General features: G+C 42.7%; 1 protein-coding gene across 4 annotated transcripts in view; it reads right to left on the minus strand.

Moving 5' to 3' along the window:
* Positions 1–14,655, minus strand: part of ATOSA (atos homolog A) — a 70,519-nt gene that overhangs the window by 21,508 nt on the left and 34,356 nt on the right. For all 4 annotated transcript variants that reach the window (XM_068275467.1, XM_068275468.1, XM_068275466.1 and 1 more), the window contains exons 2-4: positions 5,994–6,178; positions 2,651–2,853; positions 330–455 (exon numbers count right to left, since the gene is read on the minus strand). In XM_068275467.1, coding sequence (XP_068131568.1) covers positions 330–455; positions 2,651–2,853; positions 5,994–6,178 — 514 coding nt within the window. The remainder of the gene's footprint in view (positions 1–329; positions 456–2,650; positions 2,854–5,993; positions 6,179–14,655) is intronic.

Consider the following 14,655-nt stretch of genomic DNA (forward strand, 5'->3'; position numbering starts at 1 on the left):
AAGAACAGCTCATTTTAGGCAGAAAACCTGAAGGATCATCACCACTTGGGCAGAAGTGGGAGAGCATCACCGTAGCAGAACACACCTTGCTTCCGAGATCTACTGCACAGCTGGTTAGACTTTTTACCCAATAGGTTTTAGTGAATCGAAGCCATGTTTGGTTGATCACCGAACTATAACCGCTTGTGTTAAAATCTTATAGAATTTGGGAAAGAAGTCTAAAGTATCAATTTTGGTGTTTTTCCAACTTTTCATTTTTTTACCGAAGAGGTCTTAGTGAATTGAGCCCAATGCTGGAGCTTACTGTACAACAAAACTGAGCATCTTACCTGTAGAGGATGTTACGTGGTACAGCCCCATGGGAGACACTCAACCAGGCACTCAGCTGAGAAAAGAAGACGTAAGAACGGACTGCCAGCAGTAAGGTCTTTTCTTCAATAAAACGATCTCCACTCCTAATGGCACAAGAAATACATGAAATTTTTACATTGTACAGATGAAATATCTCAAATCTTGTGAAAATAGGATGAAAGTGGACATATTCAACGGTAACAAAATCAATAATTTGCTATGAAACCAGAGCAAAAACTGAATTGTATATACTATAGTTACAGGCATATCTCAAAATCATAGGCGATATCCTGTCCTCATTCCTGAGCCATTATAATGCTTAGATTGTAAAGACATTTGTTCCAGCAGGATTTATAAAAGTAAACAGCTTTTCTCCTCAATATTTCCTAGCATATCCTGTAAGAGGAGGTAATCTTCATATAAACATGTAAAATGAACAGAAAGTCATCCATTGTAAAGTTTCAACCATCGTAATGTAACAGTTTGTGTTTACCTAATCTTTACATGGGAACTTAAAGAAGCCTAAATGTTCAAATTATCCTGAGGGCAGACTGTATAGGGTGAGACCATTAGAAGTAAATACGTTTTCTATAGACTGATACCCTGGAGGAGTCTGATATTCCTATGCATATCACCATCAGACCATACAGACAATGCCTTTACAAGTGGATAAGAATGTGCCTTTAGGCACCCAGTCATCTGATGTGATTTATGCTCGAGAAGCATGACTGTGGCTAAGTAGTTAAGTGGTCCTCGTGTGAAGAATAAGGACACATTTGACTGTAGCTGTGCTTGAAGACTATAAACCATTACAAGGATTTCAGGTTTTTTGTTTTAAAAGTAAACCTATGGATGTATGACACAAATTTACCTATAGGGAGAAAAATCACCTCTCCAGAAAGCCACCTAATGGTCTGTGGTTCTCTACTCTGCATGTCTCCTGTCCCCTGAAGCCATGATGCCAATGGTACAACTCTTACAATGCCTCTTCCAAGATGGCTGCTGCATCCTACCTCTTTTGATAATAATACTGAGGGAAAGGGTGTCAGTACTACACGATATAGTTACATAATACTGATAATCCCAGCACATCACGTCTACTGTCCAAAACTTGACCAGTGTTCCATAGCAAAGAATAACAAAGCAGATCGAGAGCCCCAATAGTGCAGTATGTCAAACTAATCTGTCATAAGAGTAAATATATAAGAATATACTCACAAATCGTGTCTACTTGTGGGAGGTAAGTCCACCACTTCCTCCCCCTTTTTTAAACGTTTTTTTTTTTTTTAACTATTTTATCTGGTAACCACTCAGTAGGCAGGTGGGGATATTAGACCTGACCCCACTTGGGTTAAAAATGTCACTCTCTGTAGAAGTAGAAAAAAGTGGGTAACACCCCTCTACCAAGGTTGGACACTCAAAACAATTGTTCAAAACTGAGGCGCCAGGTAAGGATAAAATAGTTAAAAAAAAAAAAAACGTTTAAAAAAGAGGGAGGAAGTGGTGGACTTACCTCCCACAAGTAGACACGATCGGTTATTCACTGAAAAATATCTTTATTTAAGTAGACTCCAGAATGATAGCAACACCTTTCACGGGTTACATCCCGCTTCATCAGGAAATATGTGGAGCGCCTCCAGCAATAAGCTCTACATATTGCCTGATGAAGGGGGATGTAACCCATGAAACGCGTTGCTATAATTCTGGAGTTTACTTGAATAAAGATATTTTTCAGTGAATAACCGATCAGGTCTCTACTTGTGGGAGGTAAGTCCACCACTTCCTCCACCCTTTAAACATTTTTTAACTATATTATCCTTTTCTGGTGCCTCAGTTTTGAACAATTGTTTATTTAGCAATGAATAACTTTGCTGTTACAGGTTTGAATATGCTACATAGTGGCATGTGGCAAAGTTTAGGTTATGCTGGCATGGATGAAGAGCTGTGCATTGAACAGAAACAACAATAATGTTGTGGACCTTCACTGGTCCACTTTAGCCTAGCCAAGTTATCCCCTTCGGGAAAAAGAAAAAAAAAATGCTCAAAACATGTACTCTTAGAGAGTGTATGAAAACAGACAATGCTGTACTAATTCTATAGAAAGGAAAAAAAAAAAACCTAAGAAAATAGGCATTCACAAGCTACATTTCTTACGTTCCGCCTTTGAAATAATTTAAAGATCTGTAGCTTTGTTTGGCACTACAACACAAGAACAATCTGGTATACAGAAACAAAGACATAAATGCAGCTTCATAAACAGTGTATGTTACTGGAGACTGTAAAGGAAGAGGAAACGCACTGTCTGGGAACAGGCTCCAGGGTCCACCTCTCCAGCAAGAGGGCATCTTGTTTCAATGCAGGATCATTTAAATCATTCCCTTCTGTTCCTGAGCCTTCATCACTATAGCAACAGTCTGGTAGCAGCATCACCTCAACCATGATGGGAATATTATTTCTCCACAGAAGAGCGACCTCAGACCTAGTTTTTCTAGCTTGACGACACTGGGGGAGAAAAAAAAAAAAAAAAAAGAAGAAAAGTTGAGCCCAAAGATTATAATAAACAGTACTATTCATTTTATTTATTTCTGAAAGCACAATTATCAGTGCTAATGGTAACCTGGACCAACATGGTGATCTAACCAAGCTGAAAACTATTGTGCTTAAGGGCTCGTTCCCACTATCGCGAATCTGCATGCGTCCAACGCATGCAGATCCGCACATGTAATGCAAGTGGATGGGCCTGTTTCCACTGTAGCGTTGTTGAGGTGCGTTTTTTTCAGCGGTAAAAAAACGCACAAAAGAGCCAACGATTTCGCCTGCGTCGGGAATCCGTGCGAATCGCCGCTAATGTATTTAATAGTAAAAACGCATGCGTTTGTTACATGCGTTTTTACCCGCGATTTCGCACCTTTTTCAATTTTGTTTTGCCCTGGCAGTGTCATGGTTAATTTCGCATTGGCACCCTGCCATGCGAAATCGCATGCGAAATCGCGGGTAAAAACGCATGCGGAAATGCATCCGCATGCGTTTTTACAAGCGTCGGAATGCGGCCGAAATCGCGTCGCAACAGTGGGAACGAGCCCTAAACCATTTGGGCCTGTTTCCACTACACGCAGATTGGCTGCAGAATGGATGCAGAAAAACTGACTCCAATGAAAGCTTATGGGCCTGTTTCCACTAAACGTGCTTTTTCTGATGCAGATTTTCCCATAGGCATTCATTGGAGTCAGTTTTCTGCATCCAATCTGCGTGTAGTGGAAACAGGCCCTAACTGTAACTGATTTTTAATTACTTGTCCTAGGTCTTGTAGTCTACTTAAAAACTTTACAAAGTTGTTTTTTTACTTTTCTTGTGAGGCTATTGGATTGTGAGGCTATTTTAATTTCTGTACAAACTCATTTTATAACAGCACTAAAGAACCAAATTACAGTACACTGCCTTCTACTCCCTCAACAGGTCATCTCCATCCTCCACTCCAGTGCAGCCGCCTACTCGCACTAACCTCTGTCCTGCTCCAGAGGTCCTTTTTGCCACATGATGTGAAAAGACCAAGTGTGACAGAGCAGACGGCTGCACTAAAGCTTGATGCTGAATTAAGTAGCTCTACCACCAGCCAACACTGTAAGAGGATAGGAGTGGGAGAGAATGTCTATTGGGGGAGAGATGGAGAAATGCCTCTGTATTAGAGGAAATCAATTCAGGCATCCTCTGGCCCAACAGGAATTATGCAAGTAGTGGGCACAGGATACTTCACAGTGAATTTTTATTTGTCCTGTAAAAACAGAAGACAGTTCTGTAAAGGAAAACATGACGGCATCTGGAGCTCTGAGGAAACTCACATGACCAAATGTGTAAACACTGGAAATACTGAAGGAGTTGGTTTGTTCACCTCAAAATAGGATTGGGAAATTATTTCAGAAATGGCATGACTGACAGATTATTCATCTACAAAGAGTACAGCTGCCTGATTGCAAAGTAAGCAGTACATCTATACTATGCATTATGTGCACTTCATGCAGATATCACTGAGGGCTCTTTCACACTACAGGCAGCAGAGAAAAGGCAAAACGCTGCGTTTTGGCTGCTGGCGTTTTCAAGGCGTTTTTAAGGCGTTTTAACGCCCATACATTAGTATCAATTGTAATGAGAAACGCAGCGGTAGGCCCAGAAAAAGCACCTGGGAGCGTTGAAACGCAACGCTCCAAAACGCGGCGTTAAGTGTGAATGTTAAAATGAAAGTCTATGGACTTTCCTTTTACCTAGGAAAACGCCAACTTTGGCCGTAGCGTTAAAACGCCGAAAAAGCCCTCTGGTGTGAAAGGGACCTTAAAGGCAAAGTGTTTTAGAAATTCTACTAAATGTGTGTCTAAGCCAGTGTATCTTATACTGAGCTTATGCTGGATGTCCTCTGTGATAAAGCGCCATAAATTATGAATGGATATTCACCCATGTTCTGTTTTCTAGCAAACATTCACACTGATCACTCATACAGCCAAATACTACATTTGGGCCAGCGAGGCCTGTGTGCATAACTGCTTGCTGTAATTTCAGCACTCCTCAGAGAAAGATACAGGCATGCTTTTAGAACTCCCATCTTTGAAGTTTTGATTACAATAAACAGAAAATGTAAGTAATCTTGTCACCAATACAGAACAGTATATTATTGGAACCATGTTCAAAAGCCTATTATAACTGATCCTGCAAATACTGTTCACAAACTGCAATACAAGTCTCCCATATTATGAATAACCACATCATCTACTTGTGAATAGGTCAGAGGAACATTCCGCAGAGCTATGAAACATAACTGACGCAAGACTATTGTAATGTGAGCCACCCATGTGTGGGCCAGTGCACACCAAAAATTTTTTGCAGTTCTTTAAGCGTTTTTTTTCAGAGCGATTATACAATAGGCATGTGCAGAGAGATTTTCTACACATGCTTTTTTTGGGATGTTTTGGTGTTTAGCAGATTTTATATTATGTTACAGTAGAGCTGTAACTGAACAGCTTCTGTAACAAAAACGATTTGAAAACTCTCTGATCTAGCGCTGTTCAGAGCGATTTTCCACTTTCCTATACTTAACATTGAGGGAGAATCGCCTCAGAAATCCGCAAAAATGCTGCAGGACCCGAGTTTGCGTTTGGGGAAAAAACAAATCACTCCGGTGTGCACCATTCCATTGAAATACATTAGCCAAGTGTTTTTCAAACTCAAGCGTTTTTCAAAATGCTCAGAACCGCCCTTGATGCCTTCAAACGTCTGTCTCTTTGCCATGCCTGCCCAGACAGAACACCCCCCATACTGTAAATATGTGCCTAATATATTAATACCATTCTGGTGGTCTTTGTTGGTGCTTTCAGTTTTCTCTACTTTAGGCAGAGTTGCACTGCCATTTTGGTAAGAGGAGGGGTGGCATTCAAAGTCCTGATTGGGAGGGTTGGTGTGTAATAGATCAAAGACACAAAGGGGGACTGGCCAGCCTGCCACTCAAACACCCTCCTACTGATATGAATGAATGAAGTGTGGTAGTGCGGACAGCATAGGAGTTAAGAGATTCTGATGGCAAGCACCCAAAGCAGTGCAAGTCACATGACTGATATAATTAACATACTTAGACATACATTTGATATTCTACTCACCTGTACCAACTTATCACTGCATTCATGCTTATTGGACCCAGGCTGACTAGACTGAGTAGGTGGGCAGTGGACACCTTCTGTTCTGCCTTTTACTGAATGCTCTGGCGTGCGGCCTTCTGTAATCAGTAGAGCAAGGTACACCAGGAAGTCCTCAGCCTCAAACTCAAAGAACTCATCCATCGAATCTGGAAAGAAATGAAACATCGGTCAAGAGCGCCTGGATAATTCACCGAGACTAAACGGAACTTTTCCATTCAAAAATCACCATTACGTAGAAAATGTTCCACTGCCAGAAAGGCCTGCAATACATTCCTGGCATCAGTTTATGTTAGACCGTTGGAACATCTGGTTTTATTTCATCTACACAAACAAGAATTATCACCAGTAGGTCATCCTTTAGCAAACTTGATTTAAGAAAGTTAAGAAAAGAAAAAAATGTCAGCAAGTGACCATATTCCAGTTCCCTAATCTTTATTTCATGGTGTGAGGGTGGGCCACACAGGAGGATATGATAAAGGGTGAATCAGGGTCACTCCTTCACACTGATCTGGCAGACATGTGGGAGAGCAGTCTGCTTGGAATAGATATCGTATGGAACCTCTGAATCTGCAAAAAAGAGAAAAAAATAAAAAACACACCACCATGCACACACAGCACTAGAGACTGCACGGTACACGTTTAGGCATCTTATGCCAAGAAGATGAATCACACAAAGAAAATTGTAGGACAGATTTTAACACCAAACCTTTTACAGTACCATATAAACAAAAAGGTGACAGCTGTCCACTACGGCTGGGTCAGACAACCACAAGCTTACTGTTCTTGAAGGAAGAAATAATAATGAAGCAAGATGAAGACAGTGCTGGTGAGTCAGTCTGCCAGCTGTAAGCTTTGATAGTGATTGGATTGTGTCTGGTCACCCTGCAATAATGATCTTGGCAGCCATTGGTTCTCAAAAGTTGACACCTGTAATAGGCTTTCATCAATCGAATGTCAAAGCATTTCATAAATATTACTGCATGCCTCTTGAGCATGCAACATACAGAGCAGTGAAACCTTATCAGGGCCAAGGAATCTAACATATATGCTATACCATGCCTTAACCTCCCTAGCGTTCTGGACGAGCTGAGCTCGTCCAAAGACGCCAGAGGGTGCCGCTGAGGCCTTGGTGGGCCGCTTTGAATTTTTTTTATTTTTTTTTTTTTAAACACGCAGCAAGCACTCTGCTTGCTGCGTGTTGAGGACGATCACCGGCAATGCGCCGCATAAAGAGCTCCTGCCCCCCGAGGGATCGGGACTCCCTATGACGTCATTCCATTCGTCGCCATGGCGACGGTGGAAGCCCTGACGGAGATCCCGTTCAGAACGGGATCTCCTGACGACCATCATCGACGGCAGCGATCGGAAGGGTGGGTGTGATTCGGCTGGGAGGGGGGTATCATGTAGCTAGCTACATGATTAAAAAAAAAAAATTACGTTTTAAAAGCCATGCGCAGCCGTGCGGCTGCGCATAATCAGAACGCCAGGGAGGCTAATGAATGAGGACTCTTGCTTGAGAGCCATAAGTAGGATCGATTATAGAACTTCTACAAGGTGGAGAAGTACATTGCTAGATATGGGACAGTTCAGGAGCTGATATCCCACCTTGCTCAGGAAACTAAACAAGGTGGTTATTGGTCTGATTTACGCGGGTAGGGAAGGGAGTAGAATAAACTGGACACTTATGAACAGACACTGCATGCTAATCCTGTCTAGTGTCACGATACTAAAGTCATTTTAAAAGAGTACCTGGGGCAGGTTGTAAATCGATTATAGGACACAGAGGAATGTTACCTGCCCAATGACATTACTCTGTGTCCTTCTGGTGCCGCTGTCAGTCCACCCTGGGCTCTACTGTCCCTCCTCAAAGCTAGCGACAATCTAGAGGAAATCTGATTGTCGCTAGCCTCCTTTTGCCCTTCCAGCCGTCAATCACCTTGCTCCAACTGCCTCCACCACCTTTTTGCTCCACCGCCTCCACCAGCTTCCTCCAATGAGCAGGTAAGCCATGACCCAGGAAGTACCCAGAAAGAACTTCCGGGTCGTGGCTATCTTAGATTTCCTCCGCCGGTGATCAGATGTTACAACGACTGGGGGGGGGGGGGGTGAACGGGGCAACAGAGAGCAGCGTGGAGAGGAGCAGATTCATCTGGGAGGCAGCGTGGGCAGGTAGTAGGTTTTGTTTTTTCCACTTTTTTCATGCTGCCTTGGGTTCTCTTTAAATCAGGATAATATCATGTATTGCTATAGCAGAGGATGTACTGTTCAATGGAGCGGGGATCAGGGCTGATGGGCAGTGGACAAGTTAGTGGTATCTGATAATAGGAGCAAGCACAGAAATAATGCTGGTTTGTTGCTTATTGTTTAGTGGCCTGGCATGTCACATCCCTAGACGATGTTGTGGGACACCTATACACATGCTAGATCCTTGGCTGAGACCATGCACAACAACTGTCTCTGCATAGTTTTCTCCAGCATTTGTTCTGGTGACACCTGTTACTGGGAGAAGAGACACAAACATGTCATCAACTGTGACAAAGGTCCCAGTCCTTCTCTGGTGTGTCAGTAGCAGATCACAAACGATAAGTATACAAATACACAGTTTCACCTTGTTGAAGCAGAAACATGCTCCTAAGTTAGGAAAATGTTTATGTGCTGGAAAGCCTGTTGCAAGAATGGCTACATCCTTAATAAGATAGAGGAATTCATGCAAACACTACAGAGGTGTCTTTGTTAATGTGTGTATTCCAGTCTAAACTAATACAAAGAATTAATAGACGTCCGTCCGATGAGGCAGCAGCTGCTGGCATGACTGCTCATACACACAACACAGAGGTATTTATTCATACAGCTGTATAATGTAACATGCCTCTTTGTTCCAGGTTTTTCAAGACATCATGCACTCATTTTTATTCATGGTCTTGCAGCTCCCTGCCAAGTGTCTTGTAAACCCATCAGGATACACGCAAAAAAAAAAGAAATTATAGTAGGAAAAACATATGTATTAATTATAACACTTCAAGTAAAGCTCTGTGTCAGAGCTGCAAGGACCTCTCGCCTGTAAATTATTGGCCTGAAACACTCCTCCCGCCACCCCCCTCGGCAAAACTGTCATGGCTTATTCTTCTTTTCTCTCCTACTTTGGATAAAGATAGTTGTTCTGCCATCTTGCTGGTGGAGGGGGCGGAGTTTCAGACCGCTAATAATTTACGGCGCGTTGCTGCCACTGACACCTGCTGATCCCTGTAGCTCTAGCACAGAGCTTTACATTAAGGGCTCTTATTAGCGTTTATCCTTAGTCCTCTTTAAGGTATGCTTATTAATTTTTTTTCCCTTTGCGTAGTGCTAAAATATCTTTCACAGCTTATATATATTTCTACTTCTCCAATCATCCATACGTTGTACATCACATGATAAATTATTGAATTGGCCATACACTGTATAGTCATCTATATTCATAATTCATGCAGGGACAGCAGCTGGGGGCGTTTAGGGGAGCAGTAGTGCACCAATGTTTGGCTACATTGTAGCCGAACTCCAGGCTTTTTAATTACCGGCCTGGCTGCTGGGAGAGGTTTGAGTGGCCATATACTGTAGCTGCTAGGCTTGGTGCAGGAGTGCACCGGAGTTGGCCTACACTGTAGCCGAACTCCAGGCTTTTTAATTACCGGCCTGGCTGCTGGGAGAGGTTTGAGTGGCTATATAGCTGCTAGGCTGGGTGCAGGAGTGCACCGGAGTTGGCCTACACTGTAGCCGAACTCCAGGCTTTTTAATTACCGGCCTGGCTGCTGGGAGAGGTTTGAGTGGCTATATAGCTGCTAGGCTGGGTGCAGGAGTGCACCGGAGTTGGCCTACACTGTAACCGAACTCCAGGCTTTTTAATTACCGGCCTGGCTGCTGGGAGAGGTTTGAGTGGCTATATAGCTGCTAGGCTGGGTGCAGGAGTGCACCGGAGTTGGCCTACACTGTAGCCGAACTCCAGGCTTTTTAATTACCGGCCTGGCTGCTGGGAGAGGTTTGAGTGGCTATATAGCTGCTAGGCTGGGTGCAGGAGTGCACCGGAGTTGGCCTACACTGTAACCGAACTCCAGGCTTTTTAATTACCGGCCTGGCTGCTGGGAGAGGTTTGAGTGGCTATATAGCTGCTAGGCTGGGTGCAGGAGTGCACCGGAGTTGGCCTACACTGTAGCTGAACTCCAGGCTTTTTTGATATCGGCCTGGCTTGGACAATTCATTTCTGAGTTTAGCGTTAGGATCAAGTGGGGGGAGGTTCACCTTAGGCATATATAGGGGAGTGTTAGTGTGAGAATCAAGGGACAAAGGGTGATAACAGAATATTGGCAAAGTTACCGATATTCTATGATCAGTATTATCTCGCACTCATTATTCCTGATGCCCTTATTCTATGTACACCTAACATTGTGTCAAAATAATCAATAACATTGAAGTTTTTTTTTTCTACACAGAACAGACTTTTCTTGAGCAGTGATGACTGTTTCCTACTGGGTAACCCCGCCCCCATTACCTCTGAGGAGATACTCTAATCAGTGGTGGAAGCCTTGCCTAGCTGGGTATCATGTCTGCAATATAAATAGGTTTCTGCTTTGGGTATCATGTCTGCAACACAGTTATAAATATGTTTCTGCTTTAGTTCACCAAGTATTTCGTAGGCGTAAAGAAAAAGGAAATTACAGTGACCAAAGTCATTAGTACATAGAAAAAGTCTGTCATCCCTGTAATTGCAGGAACACTAAAGAAGGCCACATTGATCTTAGAAGATTATACTAGATTAGAGACGTCATACTAGTGTTTGGCATCCAAAGGAGAAAACACAAAGTGGAGAGGTTGCTAATGTCAAAGAAATGAAGTGTGACACAGCTTTATGGTATCCTATAATAGGAGCTCAAAGCAAAGACTAGAAGATTAAAATGTATTCATCACACTGGAGTCCTATTAACTGTCCAATAATTTACAATGCACAGAATGTGACTAAAACATCACGGTGACATCATTGTGTCATGCAACACTAGTAATATCAACTTTCTGGGAAATAAAAAAAAAAGCCACAACCATTCATTGCTTGCTGTAATAAAGCACAACTGAAGGGAGATGGGACTGCCATATTTATTTCCTTTTAAACAATGCAAAACGCCTCGCTGTCCTGCTGATCCTTTGTCTCTAATACATTTAGCCATAGATGGACCCTAAACAAGCATACAGTTCAGAAAGAAGTCTGACTGGATTAGCCGCATGCTTATTTCAGTTGTGTGGTTCAGAAAGATCAGCCTGATGCCAGGTACCTAGTACTAAAATAATGCAGCCTCCATATCCTTCTCACTTCAGGTATTCTTTAAGGCTTATTACCACAGGAAGTCACAGTACAAAAGAACCCTCACCACTTGGCACTGGCCTAACCCACGTTTGCCTGCATTGCTATGCAGCGTGGTTCTTTTCACTATAACCACATGGGCTGCTGCATCCAGCGCACCAAAGTATCAATCAATCAATCATGCATCCATTGGGAATATCCCTGTTTATATTGATTGAGCAGCTGCAAGAAACACAAAGGAGCGGGGGAGTTGACATATTACACAAATGGTTCTGTGACTTTGTACTGGATCCAGCTGTATAAAGCTAGTGGTGGGGACGCCCCATTTACTACTCAGATTTCTGCAGAAATCAAAATCCAGTGGTGCAGAGCAGTAAAATTAATGTTACTTCTTGACTGATTTTCGATGAAAGAAATATAGTGCCTACTAATGGGCATACATCTAATGCTGGCGATGCATTAATTTTGTTTTCGATTGAAAACTACGTTCTATATTACAAAATTGATATTATGATAAATTATTGTACAACTGGCTAAAAACGAACATTGCAGATCTTGTGGTCTATGTTAGACCTTTATATCATCATAATACAATCTTGATTGTACAATCATATCACTTTAATGTACTATCAAGATTGTATGATTAATGGGTATCTTTATAGTGTACTGTATGTCCAGCTTTAGTCAGAGATCAGGGTATCCTAGGTTCACTATAAACATTTTTTAGAGAACCTGAACTGAAAATAAACAGTATAAATAAACAGACAGGTCATACTTGCCTCCTGTGTAGTCTACTCCTAAATCTCTTTCTCCTCTTCTGCATCCCATTTGTCCACTGTGATCAATGGAATTCTCCGTACTCCATTTTAAAAATGGCCATTACCCCATAACAGCTTCCTGGTCAGCACACTGTTAAACTGTAATGTCACCCACTTGAGCCATAGGGAAAAATGGACATTACCTTGAACATTCAGTTGTAACTGACAGATGCTGATATATAACTGACAGCAACTGGTATATTTCAGTTCTGACAAAATCTTGTCAGAGCTGGAAAGGATCACTGTAAGAAGAAAATGGTGAGCTCCTGAGAGGAACCGACTGTGAGGTTAGTATGTAATATTTATTTACAGCTACGTCATGTGTTTATTTTAAATTTTACTCGCTTCAGGTTCCCTTTAACTAGGTTGTACGTAAAGCTCAGTTTTTAACTTTTTACCTGCTTTGGTCACAGAGGCCTGCATGCAGCTACAATTACACAACTGCCAATGTAGTAACCTTGGTCCCAGGTGAGGCTTGAAATGTGTGCCATCTGACAATTTAAGAAATCAAAGCCTGGGATCATTCATACACCAACTCCTGTGCTGTAGAACCTTAATATATCACTAAATAGCTGGATTAGGAAAACGTCACATCTATGGGATAACTTTTGCAGAATGCTTCCGGTCTCAGACCTTCATGCAAATGGACAGCTTTGTGTAGAATCTGGACATACCTTTGCTTCAGCTCTGATGAGACTAATGGGAACCTATATCATTAGCGTCTCCCTTGTGAAGTCAGAAGGGAACTAAGAGGAAGTTGAAGTCACATGGCTGCTGAAGAACAGAACTGAAATAAAGGTTATGTATAAGGGTCTTTAAAGTGGACCTGAACTCTTGCACAGAACACAAGGAAAACAGAGAAATGTGCTCTGTATGTATTTAGCCCGTTTAATTTCCCCTCATTTGTCTAATCACAACTTGTAATTTGATCTCCCCGTGTCACATGACTGCCACTGCAGATAAAGCAGATAAGCCAATTTGAAAGCACTGGATGTTAATAGGTCTGCTTGCATGAATCAGGAAGTAGAAACACTGCAGATTTATTGCAGGATTTGTATCAGCTGTAACAAAGAAATATTTTTGTTTATTAACCTCCCTAGCGTTCTGGACGAGCTGAGCTCGTCCAGAGACGCCGGAGGTCACCGCTCAGGCCCTGCTGGGCCGATTTGAATAATTTTTTTTTCAAACACGCAGCTAGCACTTTGCTAGCTGCGTGTTTAACTCGATCGCCGCCGATCCGCCGCGAAAGAGCCCCCCCCCGTCCAATCAGTGCCAGGCAGCGCTGAGGGGTGGATCGGAAATCCCTGTGATGTCACGACGTCGATGATGTCACTCCGTTCGTCACCATGGCGATGGGGGAAGCCCTAAAGGAAATCCCGTTCAGAACGGGATTTCCGGATGGGACTTCACGCCGGTGGCGATCGGGGACGCTGGATGGACGCCGCAGGGAGCAGCCAATCATGTAGCTAGCGCTAGGCTAGCTACATGATATAAAAAAAAGAAAAAAAAAAGAAAAAGGGGGCGAAAAAAAACCCTTACGCCCGTGGGAATCAGAACGCCCAGCAGGTTAAAGGTTATGCTTTTGTGTATCTTTTAGAGCAGAGAGGACGTTCTGAGTTCAGGTCCACTTTAACCGGGTTACACCAGATTGTCATGCAATGAGAGGCTTTGACTTCAGTTCAATGGCCTGACAAGTGTTCAGCTTTAGTCTGACTAGATACGGTAGATGCATATTAATCTGACAACACTAAGCCTGGAAATAGACCAGAAATCCACAGCACCCCAGCTGTTGGCTCCTCATGTCAGCCCAGAATAACGCCTCAAGAGTGACCCACTCAAACTCATGTAGGAAGCTTGCAGAATTGGCTTTACTTTGAGAATCATAATTTTGTAGTTATTCTATCACTTTTCTACTCGACATTGACACATTAACTAATGAAGACTGATCTTATCAATCAAACTATGTAGGTGGGGGTGGGGGGGGCAGAGACTCAAATGGTGATCTGCCAGGGGCGCCAAAATGGCCTGATAGTACCTTCTGGGTACCAGAAAACACGCCACTCTAACCAGAATTTTGCTGCTCCTGTAATGCTGCTCCTGTAACTCTTCCTTTTGTTGTCTTTTTCTGATGTGTAAATGTTACAACTAAATGCTGCCAAAGACCACCCAGATAAACTCCAGGGAAACGCCCTTGTGAATGAGCCCTAAGGTGTAGGCAAAACAAGTGGACTTTGACAGCTGAGCAGTTGCAGTGTTCCCTAGATAAATGGTACAACTGCATTGACTGATATCACTGTTGCCTGGAGCCAAACAGGTTCAGCTCTGCTGCCTCAACATTAGTATGCAGCCAGGAATGGTTGCTTCCATTACACAAGGGTGTTTATTCATTACAAATCCCTTTGAATGTGTCCAGCAAAATAGGCTAACTGCAAACCTATCAGCACTATGAACTAATCAGCTGGAAACATCTGCCCTG

The sequence above is a fragment of the Hyperolius riggenbachi genome, chromosome 3 (assembly GCF_040937935.1).
Source record: "Hyperolius riggenbachi isolate aHypRig1 chromosome 3, aHypRig1.pri, whole genome shotgun sequence".
Lineage (NCBI taxonomy): Eukaryota > Metazoa > Chordata > Amphibia > Anura > Hyperoliidae > Hyperolius > Hyperolius riggenbachi.